The 21,248-nt window shown below is 37.5% G+C and overlaps 2 protein-coding genes and 1 long non-coding RNA gene across 4 annotated transcripts in view; 2 read left to right on the top strand and 1 right to left on the bottom strand.

Moving 5' to 3' along the window:
- The first annotated feature begins 1,086 nt into the window (after window positions 1-1,086).
- Window positions 1,087-10,020, top strand: coro1a (coronin, actin binding protein, 1A). Its single transcript, XM_028042281.1, has 11 exons — window positions 1,087-1,225; window positions 2,180-2,383; window positions 4,924-5,046; window positions 5,127-5,256; window positions 5,584-5,765; window positions 6,256-6,375; window positions 7,594-7,698; window positions 7,791-7,936; window positions 9,323-9,380; window positions 9,457-9,672; window positions 9,767-10,020. Exons 2-11 carry the CDS (start codon window positions 2,186-2,188, stop codon window positions 9,857-9,859), a joined length of 1,371 nt encoding a protein of 456 aa, XP_027898082.1. The 5' UTR covers window positions 1,087-1,225; window positions 2,180-2,185; the 3' UTR covers window positions 9,860-10,020.
- A 1,044-nt stretch (window positions 10,021-11,064) lies between these two features.
- LOC114159980 (uncharacterized) overlaps window positions 11,065-21,248 on the top strand; it is a 40,790-nt gene continuing 30,606 nt past the window's right edge. Inside the window, exon 1 of the long non-coding RNA XR_003598692.1 lies at window positions 11,065-11,662. This is a non-coding gene — a long non-coding RNA (uncharacterized LOC114159980). The remainder of the gene's footprint in view (window positions 11,663-21,248) is intronic.
- On the bottom strand, window positions 14,527-21,138 carry LOC114159978 (claudin-4-like). 2 transcript variants are annotated; one of them, XM_028042283.1, is made up of 4 exons: window positions 20,879-21,138; window positions 20,669-20,735; window positions 17,126-17,264; window positions 14,527-16,018 (listed from the first exon to the last, which is right to left on the bottom strand). In XM_028042283.1, the coding sequence occupies exons 3-4, from the start codon at window positions 17,252-17,254 to the stop codon at window positions 15,521-15,523; spliced, it is 627 nt and encodes a 208-aa protein (XP_027898084.1). In that variant the 5' UTR covers window positions 17,255-17,264; window positions 20,669-20,735; window positions 20,879-21,138; the 3' UTR covers window positions 14,527-15,520. The 2 variants fall into 2 exon arrangements, with proteins under 2 accessions (XP_027898084.1, XP_027898083.1); XM_028042282.1 differs by lacking the exon at window positions 20,669-20,735 and having other exon boundaries at window positions 20,879-21,075.

Below are 21,248 nucleotides of genomic sequence, written 5' to 3'. Positions count from 1 at the left end.
GCTGGAGCTTAAGTTGGGTTGGTAGGTAATGAGCTGATCTTTACTTTGGTTGCTAGGTGACGCTGCAGTGCACAACAATCCAGAGGTTTTTGAAATGGCTCATTTTCCAAACACCACATAAAACCCAAAAACGACTTGATAGGTTTTTTTTAAAGTGCTTGCTCTGTTTTTAGAAGCAGTAGGAACCCAAACGAAAGTTTAAAAACGTGCAAAATGTGATCTGGTTTGTTTAATCATTGGCTTAAAGATGATAAAAACTCCAAATTTTGTCTGTTTGAAGATTTGAATATTACATAAAATCAATAAAAAAGGATATTTTAATCAGTAATGTCAGATTTCTGGAAAGTGTGTACATATCTATGCATGCAGTACTAGTTTATGGCTCTTTTAGCATGAATTACTGCATCCATGCGGCATGTCATGGAGGCGACCGGCCTGTCGTTCTGCTGAGGTCTAACGTCACTCAGAGTCTTCCAGGTGAAATCTGCTCCTTGCTCTGCACTTTATCACTTGGCTAACCCACCATGTGCTAGTTAGCCTTTCCTATAAAACATTAGAAATAAGCAAATAAGTTCCTTTTTTAAATAAAATAAACATTTTACTGCACACCCCTTAATGAATTTGAACCGAGTGAATATCAAAAAAATGCCTCTTGAGGAGTTTAGGGTGAAACATTTACAAATAAAAGTTTTAAATGCAAAATGTTTGCATTAAGCTAAAACTGTATTTTGTGCAGTTTTAGCTTAATTACTGCTCTGAATATGTTTTTTTTTTTCAGCAAATGGCCTCTATTGGAGCAACAATCGATTACGAAATTAGTTGATTATTTGAATCGATTCATCACGATTAATCCGATTAATTGTTTCCATTCTGGCACCATGTTACTGCACACCTGGATGCTCCAGAGCATAAAACTGCCAAAGTTCTTCATTTTTGGCTCCATATAAATCTAAATTCACACAAACTCTTCACCGTACTCTCCATTTTATCTGGTTATAATCTCACGACGTCTGCACGTTTTGTTCCTGTTGCCCTCTGCAGCTTTTTAAACCCTGAAATGTCATGGGAGACACCTCCCACTTCCACCTTCATTTGAAATTTTCACTTCCTTCATGTCGTTTCTGTGATGTACTTTAACATAGCGTCTCCCCTGCGCCATCACTCTGGTGGCAGGGTGCACCGCTGACACTTCTTGAGCCGACTCTTCCCCGTGCACGACTCCCAGGTAAGCCCGCAGAATCACTCCTCACCTGCTAAAAGACATCATACAGCGACAGAAAGTTTCTGATTTAAATGAAAGCTCTTTCTTCCCCATATTCCACATGGCTTGGGTTTCTCTTCCTTCATATGGAGGGGTTTGTGGCCTGCGATGTTTTCCATCGCAGCGGGAAGTCACAGGTTATTGACATGGATTTGGGCTTGTGATGAAATTACAGCCTGTTTTGCAGAAGGGCTTATTAAATTAGGCGCACGGCTGCCTCAGATGTCTTGTGATGCACATGCAGCAGGACTGCTGTACGCTGTGTTCAGCTTAGGCGCGGCTGCAGATTTCAGGAAGTAAAATCTACAAATGGAGGTAAAACAGAATCCATTTACTGTTTGTTGTATTTTCCGAACAAGCCTTACTTTAAATGATGCAAAGCTTCATTAGACTTCAAATTTTAAACGATTTGAGTGTTTTTTCTAACACTTTATTTTGAAGATATTTGTTTTATGTGATTATTTAAAGGGGAAGGGGAAACAAAAATGAGAGTTTGATTGAGAAAGTGGAGGAAAAAAATGAGAAAAGTCTGTAGGTTCGTTTCTCTGTCTTGAAGGATGCGGTGAAACCGTCGCTCTGCCTACAGCTTTAGCCTTTTAGGGTCACGATGTGTGAACCTCAAGCTTCATAGCATCATCTTCTGCTGTTATATTTTATATATTTCCTTGTATGGTTGTGTCAGCATGCAAAATTGCTTCATTGTGGCTTGAATTAAAGAGAGAAGAGGCAACAGTTACAGACGGACAAGAGGAAGCAGTTGTGAAAACTTTTGCTTCCCCTTTTTTTTTCTAGTTTTCCTGCAGTGCAGTCAGCTTTGTGCCAGCTAGTCTGTCTCAACCTGAAATCAGAAATGCTCAAATTGGCCACATATATCATGCAAAAATTGTTTTGTTGTTTTTTTTGTTGCTTTCTGCCCAGTTCACCATGTCCAGGAAGGTTGTGAGAACCAGCAAGTTCCGTCACGTCTTTGGCCAGGCCGTGAAGGCCGACCAGTGTTACGATGACATCCGCATCTCCACCATGACATGGGACAGCAACTTCTGCTCCGTCAACCCCAAGTTTGTGTCCATGATAGTGGACGCCAGCGGCGGCGGGGCCTTCATGGTGCTGCCCCTCAGCAAGGTGCGAGAAAATGCATTTGATAAACCTGGAAACCGCTTCTGATGCAACATCTTTGGGTTTGCAACGCCACGCTTTCACTCTGAAATTTGAATTTTGCTGTCAGCGTCATGCAGGCGACTGAAAAAGGAAGTCGTAAGCCGTCTTTTTCAGTCTTTCTTCACGTCACTTGCCTTGCTCTGCTGTTGAGTTTTCACCATATTAGGAGTTTGTTGTCATGTCAGTGCAGAGACCGGATGTGGCCTAAAGCTGCTGTGTCTCAAGTTTTACGTTTACTCTGCAGCTTCTGCACTGAATTTCTATGTATGGCTGTAGAAACAGTAGGGGAGGCGCTAACGATTAATTTAGTGATCAGTAAGTCTGAAAATGAATCGATTCATTGGATAAAAATGTACTCAAAAATGCAAATAATTCATTTACTTTTTAAAATAACAAAATTTTCTTTTTATGGCCTAAAATGCAGTATTAATATTCCTTAAGTGGAGAATGTTTGTAACAGGATACATCTGCAGCTAAAGATATATTTCAAATGTCAACATAAAAAAAGTTCAGCCCTTCCTGCTTAACTTAATCAAGCATTGATTTAGTAAAGGGTGGTAACTACGTTTTTAGGCTAACTGATTAATAATTGGATTGAAAAAACTGCTTAATAAGAGAATATGAACCAGTTGAAGCTAAAATTGCCATCTGAGTAGTTCTGTGTAGAAAACATGAACAAACAATGAAGTTTTCTTTTATCTTAAATGCAAAATGTAAATCTTTTTGCTGTGTTTTGGCTTAATTATTGCCCTGACTGTGTTATTGTTTCAGCAAGTTGTCTTTTTTTGAGTTTGCATTCTCCTGTTCACCATTAATCAATCACTAATCTAGTTGACGATTATTTCAATAATTGATTGATCACAATTAATTGTTTCAGTTAAAAAATCAGCTAATGTTTTGAGCTGGATGAGGGTCAACATTATTGAAACTCTGGCACTTAAAGCTCTTAAATAAATTACACAAAGCTTAACGTCACTTAAAAATACAAATTCCCCTTTTTGTTCTCATGAAATTATTTTAAAAGACAGATTTGCTTCTGTGGGAAAATTTGTTTCATACCTTCAGTTTGAGGAAGCTCAGTCACAGATTAATATCCTTTTTAAGAAGTTAATTAAATCCATTTAATCAAAATGCCAACGTTTTAGGAGTCATTGGTTAAAAACATAACCCACATTATTCACTCGTAGCCTAGGGTTAAATTTAGATTGATGAACAGAATACCTTAATTTTGCCATTGCATTTAATGAACAGATAGAAAAAATAGTATTAAATCGTAAATGTATCTGTTATCTGATTGCATCTTACCTTAATTTGGACTTTTCTTTCTGCTGCTTTGCTGATCACACCTTACTAACATAAAATCTAGTAAAACAGTTTGGGATCAAATTAAAAACAATAAAGAGGGTTTTGGCAAAAAAAAAAAAAAAGCAGACCTGACAAAAGGAGAGGTGACCCACCTTAAATATATTACATTAATTTGTCACAAGTAATCAAATTAAGTTTACTAATTTATTTACAGTTAAACAAATGTAAATAAAGTAAATTTAACAAACTCATAAAATATTTGTGACCAATTAACACTTTTTGTTGTTTGAAGCTTCTAGTTCACCACATCTGCAGAGTTAATCCACCTGATTTAATTAACTGTTGGAGCATGAAGACAGCTGAACATTACAGGACTTTATGCAAATTATTGTAGTTTAGAATGGCCAGTAGGGGGCGACAAATGTTGCCATCAGATAACTCATTTAGTCTTTGGGTTACAATCTAGTTTCGTTTTAGTTACAATTTAAATTTGGAAAATTATCAAAAACCTCCGGATTGTTGAGTCACATTCGACTACGTTGTTACCTAGCAACCCCAGCTGAGTTCTGCCCGTTAACTAGCAATCCAAGCTGAGCTCCAGCACATTTGGTCAGCTGACTTCACTGCCATATGCATTGAACAATGGCTGCTGGAAAACACAAGTCACTTCCCATCCATAAAACCCTTTATGCATTCTTGTTGGTTGTGCTGGAGGCTTCACTTTTGCTTTTCAATGATGTACGGTTGTATAATTGTGCGTCGGACTTCAGCCATTTTCACATGAAAGTGTAAACATTGAGTTGGAGGGTGTGGCCAACAGCAGCTTATTTGGATTTAAAGATACCCTGAAACAGCTCAAAACAGGCAGAATTGAGCAAACTAAAATCTTATCATCTAAAAATGACTTTGTGCAAAAAATGTAAAGAGCATGTTTTGTTTAGCCCATTGATCTGTCCTAACCTGTTCAAAGAAGCATACGAGGTCCTCCCAAGCTGCTCTTTAACCTGGTTACCAGCTGCTCTTTAACCTGGTTACCAGCTGCTCTTTAACCTGGTTACCAGACGTTGGGAGCAATTAGAGGGGAAGCAGACCTGCAGTTTTCTAACCTAATTTCATTCCTCGTCGCAGTTTAATGCTGTATTTTATTTATCTCTGCTTCTCGAAGCAACCCTAGATGTTCTCGATGTTTGTGTCTGCAGACTGGACGTATCGACATGTCCTACCCCACCGTCTGTGGCCACACAGGTCCGGTTCTGGACATCGAGTTCTGCCCTCACAATGACAACATCATTGCCAGCGGATCTGAGGACTGCAGCGTCATGGTGGGGCGACAGAAACTCCCGACTCCTTCAACACACCCTCAGTTGTGTCATGTGACTTACATGTGGGATTTTGTGATCAGATTTGGGAGATCCCAGACGGCGGGCTCACCTCACCGCTCACAGAGCCGGTTGTGAAGCTGGAAGGTCACTGTAAGCGTGTCGGCATCCTGAGCTGGCACCCCACCGCCCACAATGTGCTGCTGAGTGCAGGTGAGTTTCACATGATCTGTTAGGGAACTGTAGTTTTCAGGAACCAGACAGAGGCGAATGTTTATGTTACATCTGCTGCTAACCCAACAGGAAGTGTCCCTAAGACACTTCAGTTCACAAAGTCAGGGAGCATGTTGCAAATTGAAACTTTAGTTTGAAATTACATATTAATTTATCACCTTTCACTTCCACTTATCTTCTTCTCTTGTGCAAAACCAATTTATTTATCACTATTTTTGCAGATTAAGCCTTCTTCCTGTTCTCCATCGCAACAGTCCCACTGCTGAAACTCAAAAGGTTTCACCTGAACTTGTTTGTTCCCTGCAGGCTCTGATAATGTGATAATCCTGTGGAACGTGGCTCGGGGGGAGGAGGTGGTGAGGATCGACAGCGTTCATCCCGACCTCATCTACAGCGCCTGCTGGAACAGGGACGGCTCCAGGATCCTCACCTCCTGCAAAGACAAGAAGCTGAGAGTGCTGGACCCCCGCAAAGGCACCGTGCTCTTTGTAAGTGCTCCTTTCGGAACAGGCGTCCTTACTGCAAACTGCAAAGTTTACTGTAAGACTTACAGTAAGACTTACAGTAAACTACTGGAAATAACTGGAATTTACTTACTGTAAACTGTAAAGTTTACAGTAAGTCCTACTATAAAAGACAAGTCACAACCGTACAGTCAGTCTTTACAATAAGTAGACTTAATGTAAACTATAAAGTTTACAGAAAGTCAAATAATAATAAATAATAAGGAGAAGAATAAAATATTTTATGAATGGAATAATTTGTAAACATCTAAAAAACAAATATGCCACGCCTATTTACTGTAAACTATTAAGTTTACTGTAAGTTTATTAATAATAATAATAATAATAGTTCTTAAAAATCTAATCAATGTTTTGTAAAATTGTGTTAATTAACCAAAATAAATTGTCAACAATTGTAGCCATTCGTTGCCACAACCTAAATGTCTGAAACGTTGCTCTGCTGCGCCCCCTACAGGAGAAGGATAAACCTCACGAAGGCTCCAGGCCCGTGAGAGGCGTGTTCGTGTCTGATGGGAAGATCCTGAGCACCGGCTTCAGTCGCATGAGTGAACGGCAGGTGGCGCTGTGGGATCCGGTGAGTGAAGGAAACCCTCAGAGTGAAAACTGTACTTACTACTTACTACTACTACTACTACAACCTCTAATAATAATAATAATAATAATAATAATAATAATAATAATAATAATAATAATAATAATAATGATGAGTTAGTGATGCTGGGAATCCCATCTCAGCTAAAGAAAGAAGAAATTATGTGTTTTAAACTTTCAAATACTGGTTCCCCTATTTATTTTTAATGTTTTTTTGTTTTGTTTTGTTTTTGCCTAAAAGACTAAATGAGTTGCAGTTATGCTCGAAATAAGACAAAACTAACTTTCAAGTAACTTTTCAGAAAATAAGAGCTTGTTTTGAGTCAATAATTCTTGAACATTGATCAAATTTGCTAGCACCACCGTATTAGTTTTTCAATTATAACAAGACCTTTTCCCTCTTTTTATTAATATTAAGAAATTATTGACTTAAAACAAACTCCTATATCTTATTACGAAGTTACTTAAAGTCATCTTTTCTTATTTCAAGTGTACTAAGATAACATTTACATGTCAGAGGAATATAAAGAAATATAAATAATCTCATCTTTATATTTCTCACTGCAACAACACAAAATCTTACCAAGTATTTTTGGTCTAGTTTCTAGTGCAAATATCTTAATATACTTGAAATAAGATCAAATTAACTCCAGTAGCTTATTTTAATTAAAAAATGTCTTAATATTAATAAAAAAAGTTTCAGTTCAACTGGCAAATTATTTCACTTATAAATTTGGGAGATGTTTTGTTATAGTGAAATAATCTGCCAGTTGAACTAGTACATTTAAAAACCAATGTTAAGAAATTATTTACTTAAAACAAGCTCTGATGTCTTACTGAAAAGTTACACATGTGTTAGTTTAAACTGACTTCAAGTGTACTAAGATATTTGCACAATAAGTTAGACCAAAAACACTTGGTAAGATTGTGTTTTTGCAGTGCATTTAAATGTGAAGTGACTCAAAACTATGAAGATAGTTCCACTTTCTACAGTTCGAGAGACTTTACAGTTCTATTATTTGTTAGAAGGAAGTAATGAGCATAATTACACAACTGTTGTGCAACAGCTGCATTACAGCACACAAGGTGCTTTCACTGAACACAACAGCAATAATTAAATACATCCCTTATTTTCGCCAGTTTGTCTGCTTTAAGGTTTTCCTCTGGTTATTATGAAAGCAGCAGTTATTCTTTTTTGTAGAACAACTTTGGAGAGCCGCTGACCCTGCAGGAGCTGGACACGAGCAGCGGCGTCCTCCTGCCGTTCTTCGACCCAGACACGGGAATCGTCTACCTCTGTGGCAAGGTTGGGTTCAGACCGGGAAACAGACTGTGATTCTCTCCCACGCCCGCAGATGCACAAACGGCTCAACGTCTTCTGTGCTGGCCTTCTCACAGGGAGACAGCAGCATCCGTTACTTCGAAGTGACGGACGAGGCTCCTTACGTCCACTACCTGTCCATGTTCAGCAGCAAGGAGAGCCAGAAGGGGATGGGATACATGCCCAAGAGAGGCCTGGAGGTCAACAAGTGTGAAATCGCAAGGTAACTGAAGCTGCTTGGATTAAAAAGTGGTTAATCCAGACAGAGATTGCATCCAAACCATAAGCTTTTTTTTTTTCATGCAAAAACACAAAATCTTACCGAGTATTTTTGGTCTAGTTTCTAGCACAAATATCTCAGAAATAAGACAAAACTAACTTACAAATAACTTTTCAGCAATAAATATGAGCCTTTTTTAAAGTCAATAATTCCTTAATATTTGTGATAAAGTCCTTGTTCCACTGGCAGATTATTTAACTTATGACATGGGGAAAATGTCTTATTATAAGTGAAATAATCTGTTACTTTTTCACAAATATTAAAGAATTATTTTCTTAAAACAAGCTCCTATTTATTGCTGAAAAGTTACTTGTAAGTTAGTTCTGTCTTATTTCAAGTGTACTAAGATATTTGCACTAAAAGCGAAATCAAAAATACTATAAATATAAAATAAAATGTTGTGCTTTTGCAGTTTGTTCCTGGAAGTATATATAATCTTGCTTGCTGTAGGTTTTCATGTGGCCCTTTGGATGACAAATTACATCAGTCAGTCCATCCAGTTTTTCACAATTTTGTGATTGCAAATATTAAACCAAACTCAACAGATCCTCACATGATGCATAATCATGAGTAGGGTAACATGGAATTAATGTTTTATCACTATATTTGTTGGTACTTTAATAATAAAAATGATGATATAAACTATTTCTTGTCTGGTTTTTAGGCTGTGACTGTGTGACAGCATTAATAGCCACGCAAACACAAATATTGCTCTTGAAAAACACACAAAGAAAAGTGATTTGTATCACTGATCTGCTCAGTGTGACAGCATTTAATCACATTTTCTAATTTATTAACACTCTCTTTGAACAAACTGTGAAGAGAATAGTGAAACTACCAATATGGACAACTTTGGGTTTTTTAAACATTATTATTTGGAACTAATCGTGTCAACAATGAATCAAAATGTTTATCACAATAAATGATAAACAATACGATAAATGCCCGTCCCTAATAGAGAGTATATTGCTAAGTTTTTGCAATAAATAATCAAAATCATTGTATTTAAATGATGCGAACTCCCACCTGCAGGTGGCAGTATTTCTTACTTCTATTACTTGTTCTATTGTAGGTTATTTCACTAATAAGACACTTTCTGCCACTAGAATTGGAGCTTTTTTAAAATTAACATTAAGAAAATTTTGACTTAAAACTTGCTCCTATATCTTCTTGAAAAGTTAACTTGGTCTTATTTCAAGTGCACTAAAAACTAGATCACAATACTTGGTAAGATTTTGTATTTTTGCAGTGAAAACACTGTTTCAGTAGAAGAACTTTTGACACATTTGTCATTTTGCTCATATTGTATCCAAATATTTTTACCTCCAGGTTCTACAAACTGCATGAGAGGAAATGTGAACCCATAGTCATGACGGTACCTCGAAAGGTGAGTTTCTAAACGCAGCAGAAACACAGTGGGTGACGTTGGGATTAGCTGACTGTTCCCTCCTTTGGCTGTGCAGTCGGATCTATTCCAGGAGGATCTGTACCCAGACACCGTCGGACCTGATCCGTCGGTTGAAGCCGATGAGTGGTTTGATGGGAAAGAAGCTCCGCCTGTTCTGATTTCCCTAAAGGACGGGTTTGTAGCCACCACCAAGGCCAAGGAATTCAAAGTCCATAAGAGTCTCCTGAAGACTACGACTGCTTCTGCGGGGAGCCAACCAGAAGGCAGTGGGGTGAGAAATCTGTATTTTCTACTATTCTGAGGCTTAATTATCCTGAATTGGACCATTTCTGCTCAATGATGCTCACTTCCCGTTTGTTTCTCAGGAGGTGCAGTCTCTAAGGAAGGAGGTGAAGGACCTGAAAGCAGCTTTAGAGGAGCTGACCAAGCGCGTGAAAGAACTGGAGACCAAAAACTAAACGGACAAAAATTCTACAAAATTTAAAGAAGGAAAAACATAAAGCGAAAAGTCAAAAGTAAAACAATGGAGCCAAAACAGACAGGGAGAAAACTGCTGTTAACCTTTGGTTGTGAATGAAAGGGGAAAATTAAAACAACAGATGTTTGAAATGTTTTTAACCTGAAGCTTGAATTTGTTTTGTTTGTCTGTGGGAACAAGTTTTGATTTATATTTTAATATATCTGTTAAAAATAAAGGATTTCTGTATTTTCCGAAGTCTTCTTTTAATTAAATTTTTTATTCATTTTTGCAATACGAGTATAAGATATTACTAAAGCACTCAGAAATATGAATTGTTGTTACAGAAAAAAATAAAAACATCTCAATAAATACAGCTAATAAAACCTAAAATTCAGTTTCTCATAAAGTTAAAATTATGTACTCAGATAAAGCGATTAAATTGATACCTCAACTCAAATTTCTACACATAAATATGAAAAACATTGTCACCTTTGCTAATTTATTCAAAATAGAAAACCAAGAAACCACATTTAGATAAGTATTCAGTCTTTTGCCAGGAAGCTCAAAAGTTAGATGTTTTCTCTTCCGTGAGATGTTTACGACTTAAATGTATGGAAATCTGCTCCAGAAACAATGGTCTATTTTCGATCTTTATTCAGATAAGTTAGTCAGTCAAAGCACATTACGTATTACTCCGCGACGCGCCTGACCACCGCAGCCGTAATGTAACGTAAAACATTTTGACAGTACCACACAAAGTCGCTTCGAGGCCAGAATTAATCCATATTAATTCACTAGAGGCTATTTTACTCCAGAACAATATATAAGGCGCTCCTGATTATAAGGCATACTGTCGTGTTTTGTTCAAATTAATGGCTTAAAATTAAAGGTGCGCCTTATAGTTCTGAAAATACGGTATTAATTTAATTCAGTTTGGAATAAGGCAACGCTGCAGGAGCCGTTGTGATTCTCTGCAACACCAGCAGGGGGCAGGCTTCACCCTCCTGCTTTTGTTTGTTTAAGAAGCGCGTGAAGAGAGAGAATGAAAGAAATGGAGAGAACAGTGAGAATTGAGAGACAAATTGTGGACAAAATTAAAGATAAAAATGAGAGAATAGTGTGTGAAAACAAATGCTGTATGGTGCTACATCGTTGACGGAGCTGGATGGAGTTGTGTTTTCTCTGGAAACTTCGGTGAGTGAAATCGCCGAGTGAAGCTAACGGCTAGCACGGCTAACAGTTGGTTAGCAAACTGACTATGTTAGGGTCGTTTGGCACGGTGAAAAGAAAGTTAAAACCAGTTTAAAGCATCTTTAAAGCCTGTTGGAGCATTTTGGACATTTTTATATGTTAGATTTAGTTAACATGTGTTCATAAGTTCAATGTTTTGTGTTAAAATAGTTAAAAATGAATACGAAAAAATAAAAAAAATAGATGTGAACATGTTCTGATTTCATGAGTGACAGTTCAAATAATTCCAGAAAGAGGTTGTCAGTTAAAATAATTTCAAACTGAGGTTTTTTTCTATTTGTTAAATGAAAGTTTTATGCAGCGATTTAATATATTTAACTTGTGGTGATTTTATTTGAGACACTGGTGATTTAAGTTTAATTTATTTTCTTTTGTTCTGCATATTATGCGTAGAATAATTTTCTCTTTTTTTCTTTCCCTATTGATGTTTGGATGTGATGGCGAGCCAGATCCTTGGAGGACACACTGAAGATTCCTGCTAGTATACTGGCCGGCTGCTTCAGGATTTTCCAGCTAAGGAATCGAGTCACAGACACTCAAACTTACCCAGGTACTGTAGATTAGAGATACAAGAACACAATAAGAAAAAAGAGAACAAAAAAAACCAAAGCCTTATTATCACAACATGCATCTAAAGAAACAAGGGGAGCAATTTATTCCCTTGGTATTTTCATTTCATATTTTCTTACTTTGTTTTGTCAAAGAGCTCTATTAGGGGTTGGCGATATTGCCAAAAAATGATCTTATGACATATTTTTTAAATTAGATATGGCCAAACAGATGTGTAACTTTAAGAGTTTAGTTTCACTTTCCTATACAAGTAGTTGCCAAAATAAAAGAATATATTTATATATCAATATATACAAAAACACTAAATGTATTTAGTGCATCAAAGAAAGAAATCAACTGCCATGTGTAAGTAGGGCAGTGGCTTAAATATGTCAGCAGATGCCACCAAAATGTTAGATTTGTTCTTTGAGTTGTGGAAGTCGGTGAAGTGTGTCCGTTGAAGGACACCGTACTTGGCGTCTGTTACGGTGCGCTGGCAGTACAACGGTCAGTATTTGCTGTGAATTCTGAAGGTAAGCAAAGCTGACCGCCAGCTCCTCAATGTAGCCAAATGTTACTTTTAATGTCCAAGTAGTTCGTTTTCTATCGTTTTGTCTTTTTCTTCTTTTTTTTTAATATATGCTGTATCTGTTAAACAAAAAAAAGAAAAGAATGATAATAATAACTGCGTTAATGAGACTTATATTGACACGGAGTATTTGCTGTGAATTCTGAAGGCGAAGCCGCTGCGCTGTCGGTTGGTCCGAATAAACGGTCTGAACCACGATCTCAACCGCCATGTGTGTCCGATTTATGCCTCAAGTTTCCTTCCGACAACCACCATTAAAGAAAACACAACGCAGAGTCTAAGGAACAGCGAGGTGTCGTCTCACACGGACAGGGTTACATGTACATTAAAATACTTAAATACTCTAGTAAAGCAGACTAATGTTCTGCTGAACATTAGTTTTACAAGCTGTTTAAAAATGTTTTTCACTCATGTTTTTATGAACTCAAATATTATATGTAAAGCTAATAATCTTGCTTTAATATATTTTCATCAGTCTATACCAAAATAAGGATCTTTGTTCATTTTCATGTCTTCCATGTGTTTTTTCACATCTCCACTGAAGTATATTTTGGTTTTTATCTGTCATGTTCCCGCACTCTTTCCTTTTTATCTCCCTGCAATGCTATTTGCAACCATAAGCGAAGTTTGTTAAATTTTTTCTTAAAGGAATATCTGCTTTGGGACAAAGAACATTAAGCACCTTCAACTTTCGCTTCTTCTAATTTATTTAAATGTTCAAGAGTTAGACGCGACTCGCTGCAGCTAGCTAACTTCTTCTCTGTTTCTGGGTAGTTCAAACGTTTTTTGGTGTTTTCAATCATCCGTGTGCTGAGAAAACCTACAGAAAATATTTCGTCTGTTTCATATAACCTGGTGGTTTTGAACCTTGCGCTAAGGTTTGAGTTATTATTTTATTTGAAGACGTTAGTGTTTCAGAAAGTTTTATTTTTTTATTTTTTGCTATGTCTGACCGGTTTGTTTTGTCGGAAGGAGAGCAGAGCTTAGTATGGAGGAGCTCTGCCTAATCCCCTCATTCTCCTCAAACGATCAAGGTCCATTCATCCTGATGACTGTGAGGGGGTGAGGAAGCATCTGACGATGCTTTGGAAGCTGGGGTGATCCGGGAATTTGAATCCTCTGATTTCTCTCCTATTGTCAAAAAGAAGGATGCCAATGTTCGCCTGTGTATTGACTATTGCACATTAAATGACGTGGCTATAAGGGATGCTTAAGCACTCCCAAACATTGAGGAGACTTTTTCAGTACTTTTTGGACCCAAATAGTTTTTAGTAATGGACTTAGTCTGGACCAAATTGAGATGGAGGAAGACAAACCCAAAACTGCTTTTATCTGCCCTCTAGGGTTTTATGAGTTTAATTGGATGTGGCATGCAGCACTTTCCAGAGGTTAACGGAGAGTTGCATGGGGACATTAATCTTAGGGAGGTTTTGGTATTCTTTGACGACTTGGTCATCTTTTCAGATTTCTTGAAGGAGAATGAGAATAGGCTGGGACATGTTCTGCAGCGGTTGAGGTAATATGGTTAAAGCTCTCCCCATCCAAATGGAGATTCTTGCAGACCTTGGTGTGGTATTTGGCACATATTGTCTAAATGACTGTGTTAAAACTGATCCTGATCCTGCCATAAAATCCCTGCCAGTTCTGCAGATCTTGAAACAACTCAGAAACAAAATGTGGAAAAAGTGAAGAGCTTTCCAGATGCACTGTAGGTAAAAACCAAAAGGCAGTTTCTGGGAGGAATTTCATACAAATAACTTATGACTTTTTAAAAACAGCCCGACATTTTAATAGTTTACGGTGTTCATTTAGCAAAGATAAAAATTAAAACAAAGTTGCTTACCTCCGCCGAAAATAAACTTGGATTATTCGGCAAGCAAACAATGTGACTCGGAAAATATTCAATGAAATTCACACTTCTCTGAGATTACACTTCTGTATTTTCACAGCAGTATAATTGTGAATTTTAGCCTACTGTCAGCAGTGTAGGCAGACAGTAGGCTTTCTTCACATCAAGTTCTTCTCTCATGAAAGGCGAGTCCAGCAATAATGTCAAGAAAACTAATTTCCACTGTTTATATGTGTATTTTTCTTACTGGTGTATATAAAAAAAGGTGGAAAACTCTTCTTTTTGCGTAAGAGTCAAATAAAAGGACTTAAACAGCAAATGCATTGCACAGATACAGTTCTATGATAAAGTTTAAATAGATTCTTTTAATTAAAAAAAATATTTAATGAAGCGAGTCTTCTGTGTGTTTAGATTGATTTTTTTTAAAAACTTTTCCTTAAAACATCTGAATCTTGCATAGCTTTAATCTTTGGTGAGACACAAAAATAGTACAAAACAACTTACAGTAAATGTTTTAACGGTAGAAAGTAAGGTTATCTCAGAAACTTGATCATAAATTAGTTTCATGAGGCACATCTGATTGGCAGCTTTCTATAATGGAATAAAGAAATTATGAAAGAATTGACAGAAAAGTGAAAGGGATTAAATAAGCAAACACAAGATAACGATCACTATGAAATGTAATTTTTCTGTTAACAGAAACTCTTAATGCATCTTAATATTCTGTTAAGCTTATGTCTTTTTTAAAGTCAAATTTTAAGTGACATTTCCAAAAAAATACTCTGAATTTAAGAGTTTTGCCTAGATAAAAAAAACAAGTCAAAATGTTAGAAATTAACATATACAGAGTACATATTTTAAAGCACACACAGTTAAAATTATGGAAATAATAATCAGATCTTATTCTTGGCATATAATATTTTTGCTACAGTCACTAGTGTCGTCTTCTCAGTTTTAGCTCCATTGTCTACCCGTCTGTTGGACACCAGTCTCTTCCATAAAGCCTCTCATTAAATGACGTCATTGTTTGCAGCTGAAGCCCTGTAGCTGTAGCAGCTGGCGGTTCCTCCTGAGCTGCTGGATCTGGGTCTGCTGAAGCAGCAGAGCAGAACTCCAGTCAGGATCATCAGCACACCAGCTTTTAATCTCTAGTGATCAGTGTAAAGAAACAAACAGAACAAATTCATAATAAATGATTTGTAGGCAGTTTGAAAAAGAAAAACCCCAAAGACCTTACAAAATGTTTGAAATAAAAATGTTCAAGCCTTCGAGCACCAACAGAAAAAATATGAAAATAATAATCAGATGCAGTTATTGTTAGCATAAAGTCTTTACAATCTCTGGTGTCGTCTTCCCAGTTTTTACCAAATCAACCCCCTTGTCTCTCCGTCTATTGGACACCAGTCCCTTCCATAAAACCTCTAAATTAAGTTGTCATTTAGACCTGAATCTCTGCGGTATTTGACGGTTCCACTAGAGCTGCTGGATCTGGGTCTGCTGAAGCAGCAGAGCAGAACTCCAGTCAGGATCAATATCACACCGGCTGCCCAGCCGATAAAGATACACACTCCCAGCTCTCTCTTCTGGAAATTCATTATCATAGGGTTGTAGAAATCTCTTATTATGGTATGCGCCGACCAGCTGACCGGGATGATCACCAGCAGGCCGGCCAGCAGGAGGCCCGCTGCGGCCACCAGGCTGAGTTTGGCCTTGGTGCCTTGGTTCTGAAAACATCTGGTCAAGTCAGAACCAAAGAACAGGATGAGGAGGCTGAGCCCACAGAGGATGCAGCTGATGACGATCATGGCGCGGCCAGCCTGAAGGTCAAAGGGTAGCGACAGAATGTAGTCGTACACTTTGCACTGTTGCTGTCCAGTACTTTGTGCCACACAGACCATCCATAGACCTTCATAAATCACCTAAAGACACAGAAAGAAAATATTAGATATTCTAAATATTCTACATATTAAATCAAATATAAAACCTAATATATTTCTTTTTTCAGAAACTTTGTAGACTTCTTTGGGAATGAAATTAGTCTTTTGCCAAACATGGGCTGAAAGGCCACTCAGAGAGGAAGAAGCCATCAGCACCATGAAAAGCCAGATTAGTGTTCGTTGATGTAAACTGACTGTTCTGTGGTCCAAAAAAGCTACAATATGTCTCGCATTAATAAATATTGTTATATTTTTTAATCCAGTGATGGACTAAATATCCATCGCTGGATGGATACTATATCACATCATGTTTGCAGCAAGAGCAACTGGTTCACTTCACAAAATACATGGCATCATGAGGAAAGAACATTATGTGGAAATAGTGAAGCAGGAAGTTAAAGGTTGGGGTCAAATTGATCTTTCTAACAGACAATACCCAAAGCAAAAAGCCACTAAGAACAACAAAGTTAATGTTTCTTTGTGGAGCCATGATGTCAAAATTAGTGAGCAGAGCTGAAAAACTCACATAGCTGCATATTGGTTCAGTCAGTAGGAATGGACCTATTGTGAAAAGATGTGGAAGGAAAACCAAATCTTTTATCTGAATCTTAATGTGTAAAAGTCAAAAACAGAGAAAAGAATATGTGAACTGAAAAGAATTTCCTAAAAAATTATCTCAAAATATTTTGGCATTTAGCAACAAAAAAAAAAATGTTTGTAATCAGAAACAATTTGTAAGTTAAACCAGTCAGATATTTTAAATATTTTTTCTTTATTTTAATCTAAGAGGTTCAGTTAAAAAAAAAAAAAAATATATATATATATATATATATATATATATATATATATATATATATATATATATACACAGTAGTTCCTGCAAAAATGTGTATTAATTTAATAGAAAACTTGCTGATAATATTGAATACCTAGTGGTTCAGTAAGTATCATGCTGCTAAAAACATACAGTAACAATACACTTACAATAAAAGTCGAATAATAAAACATAGAGCTAACAAAACATAATATTTTGTCTACCTAAATCATAAAATACATTGTGATGCTCTCTGAATCATAATCTGTAGTTACCTGTACAGTCACAAAGTTTGCTGTGAAAGCTATCCTTTTCCATCGAGGGAGGGAACAACAGGTGATGACCCCAGTCAGGCCGATGACCCCGAGGATCAAACATACCATCTGAACTGCTTTTGATGCCATTCTGCAAAAACTAAAAACCAGAAATCAAATGGTTAAAGCAGTTTGTGTAATACACTGCCTGGCCAAAAAAAAAAGTCGCCACCTGGATTTAACTAAGCAAATAGGTACAAGCCTCCTATTGGATAAGTACTGCATAGGCGATTATCTTTCAGCTGGCAACAAGTTAATTAACCCCAGCTGATGCAATGAGTAACTCCTCATTTCTTAAACAACCATGGCAAAAGACACATCCTGTGGTCGTGGAAAAGACGTTAGTCTGTTTAAGAAGGGTCAAATCATTGGCATGCATCAAGCAGAGAAAACATCTAAGGAGATTGCAGAAACTACTAGAATTGGGTTAAGAACTGTCCAACGCATCATTAAAAACTGGAAGGATGGAGGGCAACCATCGTCTTCCAGGAAGAAATGTGGTCAGAAAAAAATCAAAACAATGTTTAAAATAAAAAATATTCAGCAAACACCAGGAAAACAAACATTGTTGTGCTCACATGGCCCAGGTTAATTTAGTCAGATATTTGAAAAAATTATATTTTGTCTATGTTTTATACAAATTTTGTGCTTTATCCATAGGACCTGTTTTGTCCCTCTTCTCAAGAAAAGTGTTTAAGTTGCTTGCAATGTCGCAACTCTGCAGTAGCTGCATTAGGAAACCCTGATTATTAGTGTTTCACTTTATCCCACCAAACATTAACTGTGTTTCCATTAACCATAGAATTACACAAATTGAAATTATGAAATTGAATTTGCTTGTTGGAAACACACCAATTTCTTTAAAAAGAACTAATGTTTTTGCTGTGCTTTTTCAGTCGTATTGAAAGACTTTTTTCGCATCACACGAGTCACATGATCAACAACCAGACATTAGTCCTGGCAGAAATGAGGAAGATAACGGGAAGTGGCAGAACGATGGTGGTTTCTGTTCTCTGCTCTCACAGCATTGCACAGTTTTGCTGTGAGAGCAAATGACACACACAAAGGTTGTGTGTCATTTGTGTTGAATCCATCGCTCCTCTGTAAAATCGCCAGCTACAATTTTTCTGAAATGCTACATATGTAGCAGCTCCCAGTTCTAGGCGCTTGTTGCTCCAACTAGGCCTGTCGCGATAAACAATAAATCAATTAAGCGCATGATAAATGAAAGTTATTGACCTCATTTTAATTTATCGGATTTATCGTTTCTTCCTGCCTTTATTCTTTCTATTGGTGACACTGGATGAAAAAAGGCTCAACTCCACTAACTCCTCCACTAAATCGTGTAGTGTGCCCAGTTCACACTACACAATTTTAGAGTTGTCGGCCGATCGTCGGTCCATTTTCAAAACCCGAGACCACACATTAACCGACAAAAAATCATAGGCATAACGGTTCGATCGGGTTGTCCAGCCACACGGCAAGAGCAACACACCACACTCTCTCACCGGCATTCAGATTTCAGACAGAAAATCCCGTAAAAGCCCACTACGTCATACGTGAATTAATGTAAACAAGCACGGCTGATGACGAAACAATAGCGATAGATTGTGAGCTTATTTTAAGCGATAAAAGATGTAACAAAAAGAAAAGGCGTTGGAAAAAAGAGTGAAGGACGGGGCTTGATGTGGGGGCGAGTTATTCTGTTTTTTTGTCTTTACCATCTGTGTGTTTAAGCTTCATTGGTTTATTAGTATTTACCATTTTAATGTTTAAAATTACATTGAGAACAATGAGCACAAAATAATGGCTACAAGTCCAGTTAATTCATTTTAAAACCAGGTATTAATCAATGTTTTACTAGAATCTACGTGCAATGCGTGTGGCTAGTGTCAGGTAAAGTCCTGACTGAATGAATAACATTATCATCATAACCTATTTATGTCACGCTAACGATGAACAGCTGAACCGTTACCGGGTTTATCAACTGCAGTACCAGTTTCCCTCCAACTCCTCTTGTTATTTCTGTGGATATTCTTTGCATGAATAAACATTAATGTTGTTTCCACATATCACCTCCGATGTCCGCTGGACTTTGGGTTGCGCCGTGTCAACCGTTTCCCCTCAGAAAGCACGGAGGGGAATCCGCGCTTTCTGCAGCAACAGGCTGCGTTCTCGCTCCCAGTCGGGGAAAGCTCCACACGCTGCCGTGTTAAACCGGCCAAGACAATCCAACATGTTGAATATGCCCGATTTAGATCGGAGCGCCACGACGTTATACCGACTGGACCCGATCAGTCCTAACGCACTACACACTACAGGATGATTGGTTACGATCGTTGGACATCCTAAGATTGTCCAACGACCTCAGGATCGTTGGACATCCATCCATCCATCCATTTTCTGTTCACCCTTGTCCCTAATGGGGTCGGGAGGGTTGCTGGTGCCCATTTCCAGCTACGTTCCGGGCGAGAGGCGGGGTACACCCTGGACAGGTCGCCAGTCTGCCGCAGGGCAACACAGAGACATACAGGACAAACAACCATGCACACACACACTCACACCTAGGGAGAATTTAGATAGACCAATTGACCTGACAGTCATGTTTTTGGACTATGGGAGGAAGCCGGAGTACCCGGAGAGAACCCACGCATGCACAGGGAGAACATGCAAACTCCATGCAGAAAGACCCCGGCCGGGAATCGAACCCAGGACCTTCTTGCTGCAAGGCAACAGTGCTACCAACTGCGCCACTGTGCAGCCCGGATCGTTGGACAATCGGGGCAAAAAAAATTGTGTAGTGTGAACTGAGCTTAAGCGAGGAGTGAACTATTGGATCAGGTAGTCCGATATGCCTGTCTTCTCTATCTAAATCTAATGATTATTGAAGGGCAAGATAGTATACAGACTTCATAATCTGCACTCTTTTGGTTGAATGTAGTTTTTATTTCCACTTTGATTTTATGTTGTTTAGTTTTTATTCAAGTGCAATTTTTGTTAATGAAGACTGAGAGTCAATTTTATTTTTGTTTTTGTTTTTTTGTTTATTTTGTTTACCAGTTCCAGTGTTTAGTGTTCTTTTGAAAATAAAGTGCATCTATTTTTGCAGGATATCACTTGCATTATTATGTCATCACCATTATATCAGTTTAAAATGGTCTTCAAACAATATTATTGTTTATCTCAATAATTCTTCAGACAATTGCTCAGTAAAATTTGTTATCGTGACAGGCCTAGGCTCCAACGCCTGAATAAGACGCCGCCGTCTCTGATGGCTGATGAGCACTCGCAACATGGCTGAATTATGAGCCTCATGTAACTGGTTACATCCGTCACTGCCATGATTTTTAATGACTTATCGTGTGAAGAAGCTTATATGTGTGTGATTTTAATAAATCAAACGTGAATTAGCATTAGCAAAATATGAACAATATATAAATATAAACACACATTTGTAATGGAAATGCAGTTAGTGTCATGTCTTAGGAAACATAAATAATTTACATCTTCTCCTTCAGTTGCGTCACTAAAACCACGACCCAACATCCATCTAATAAATCCTCAGATCATCCTGAAAAGCATAAAAATATGAAAGAAAAAGGTAATTATATCCACATTGTGAGTGATTTTTGATAATTAGAAGGAATCCAATAATTTAGTTCTTTTGTTTTTTATTTTGATGGAAATAAAAATCAATTTTGAAAAAGTGCTTACCTTTTTAAAAGTTGTAGTTGGATCAGTTGTTGGAGGTTCTTCTGTTACATCTGGTCTTAAACGAGGTGGATCTTCAATTGTGAAATGGTCCTACGTACACAACGTTGGCTTCACTTATAAAACTGAATAGGGAAGTTTAAAAGTCTCCAACTTTCACAAGTCTGCTGTGGCTGGATGTCAGCAGATTAAACTGTTGACATCTAAGCCAAAGGACAGGATGACTGCGATGTGCAGATCTCGAAAATGTTTACAAAAGGGAAGAAAATCAAAGTAGTTATGCAAAATCAGCAAAAACTTTTCTTTTTATTTCTTGTTTGTAAATGAAAAATACAGACTCAAAAGCTGAAATATAAGATAAAATAAAGTCAGA

This window comes from Xiphophorus couchianus, chromosome 16 (assembly GCF_001444195.1).
Source record: "Xiphophorus couchianus chromosome 16, X_couchianus-1.0, whole genome shotgun sequence".
NCBI classification, from domain to species: Eukaryota; Metazoa; Chordata; class Actinopteri; order Cyprinodontiformes; family Poeciliidae; genus Xiphophorus; species Xiphophorus couchianus.
The sequence above is the reverse complement of the archived record's forward strand: the minus strand, read 5'-3'. Positions and strand labels throughout refer to the sequence as shown.

Coding starts and splice junctions, on each gene's coding strand:
- coro1a (XM_028042281.1), top strand. CDS start 2,186: ATGTCCAGGAAGGTTGTGAGAACCAGCAAGTTCCGTCACGTCTTTGGC. Junction 5,257..5,583: donor CAATGTGCTGCTGAGTGCAG/GTGAGTTTCACA, acceptor TGTTCCCTGCAG/GCTCTGATAATGTGATAATC. Junction 9,673..9,766: donor GCCAACCAGAAGGCAGTGGG/GTGAGAAATCTG, acceptor TTTGTTTCTCAG/GAGGTGCAGTCTCTAAGGAA.
- LOC114159978 (XM_028042283.1), bottom strand. CDS start 17,254: ATGGCATCAAAAGCAGTTCAGATGGTATGTTTGATCCTCGGGGTCATC. Junction 16,019..17,125: donor CAAACTTTGTGACTGTACAG/GTAACTACAGAT, acceptor CTGTGTCTTTAG/GTGATTTATGAAGGTCTATG.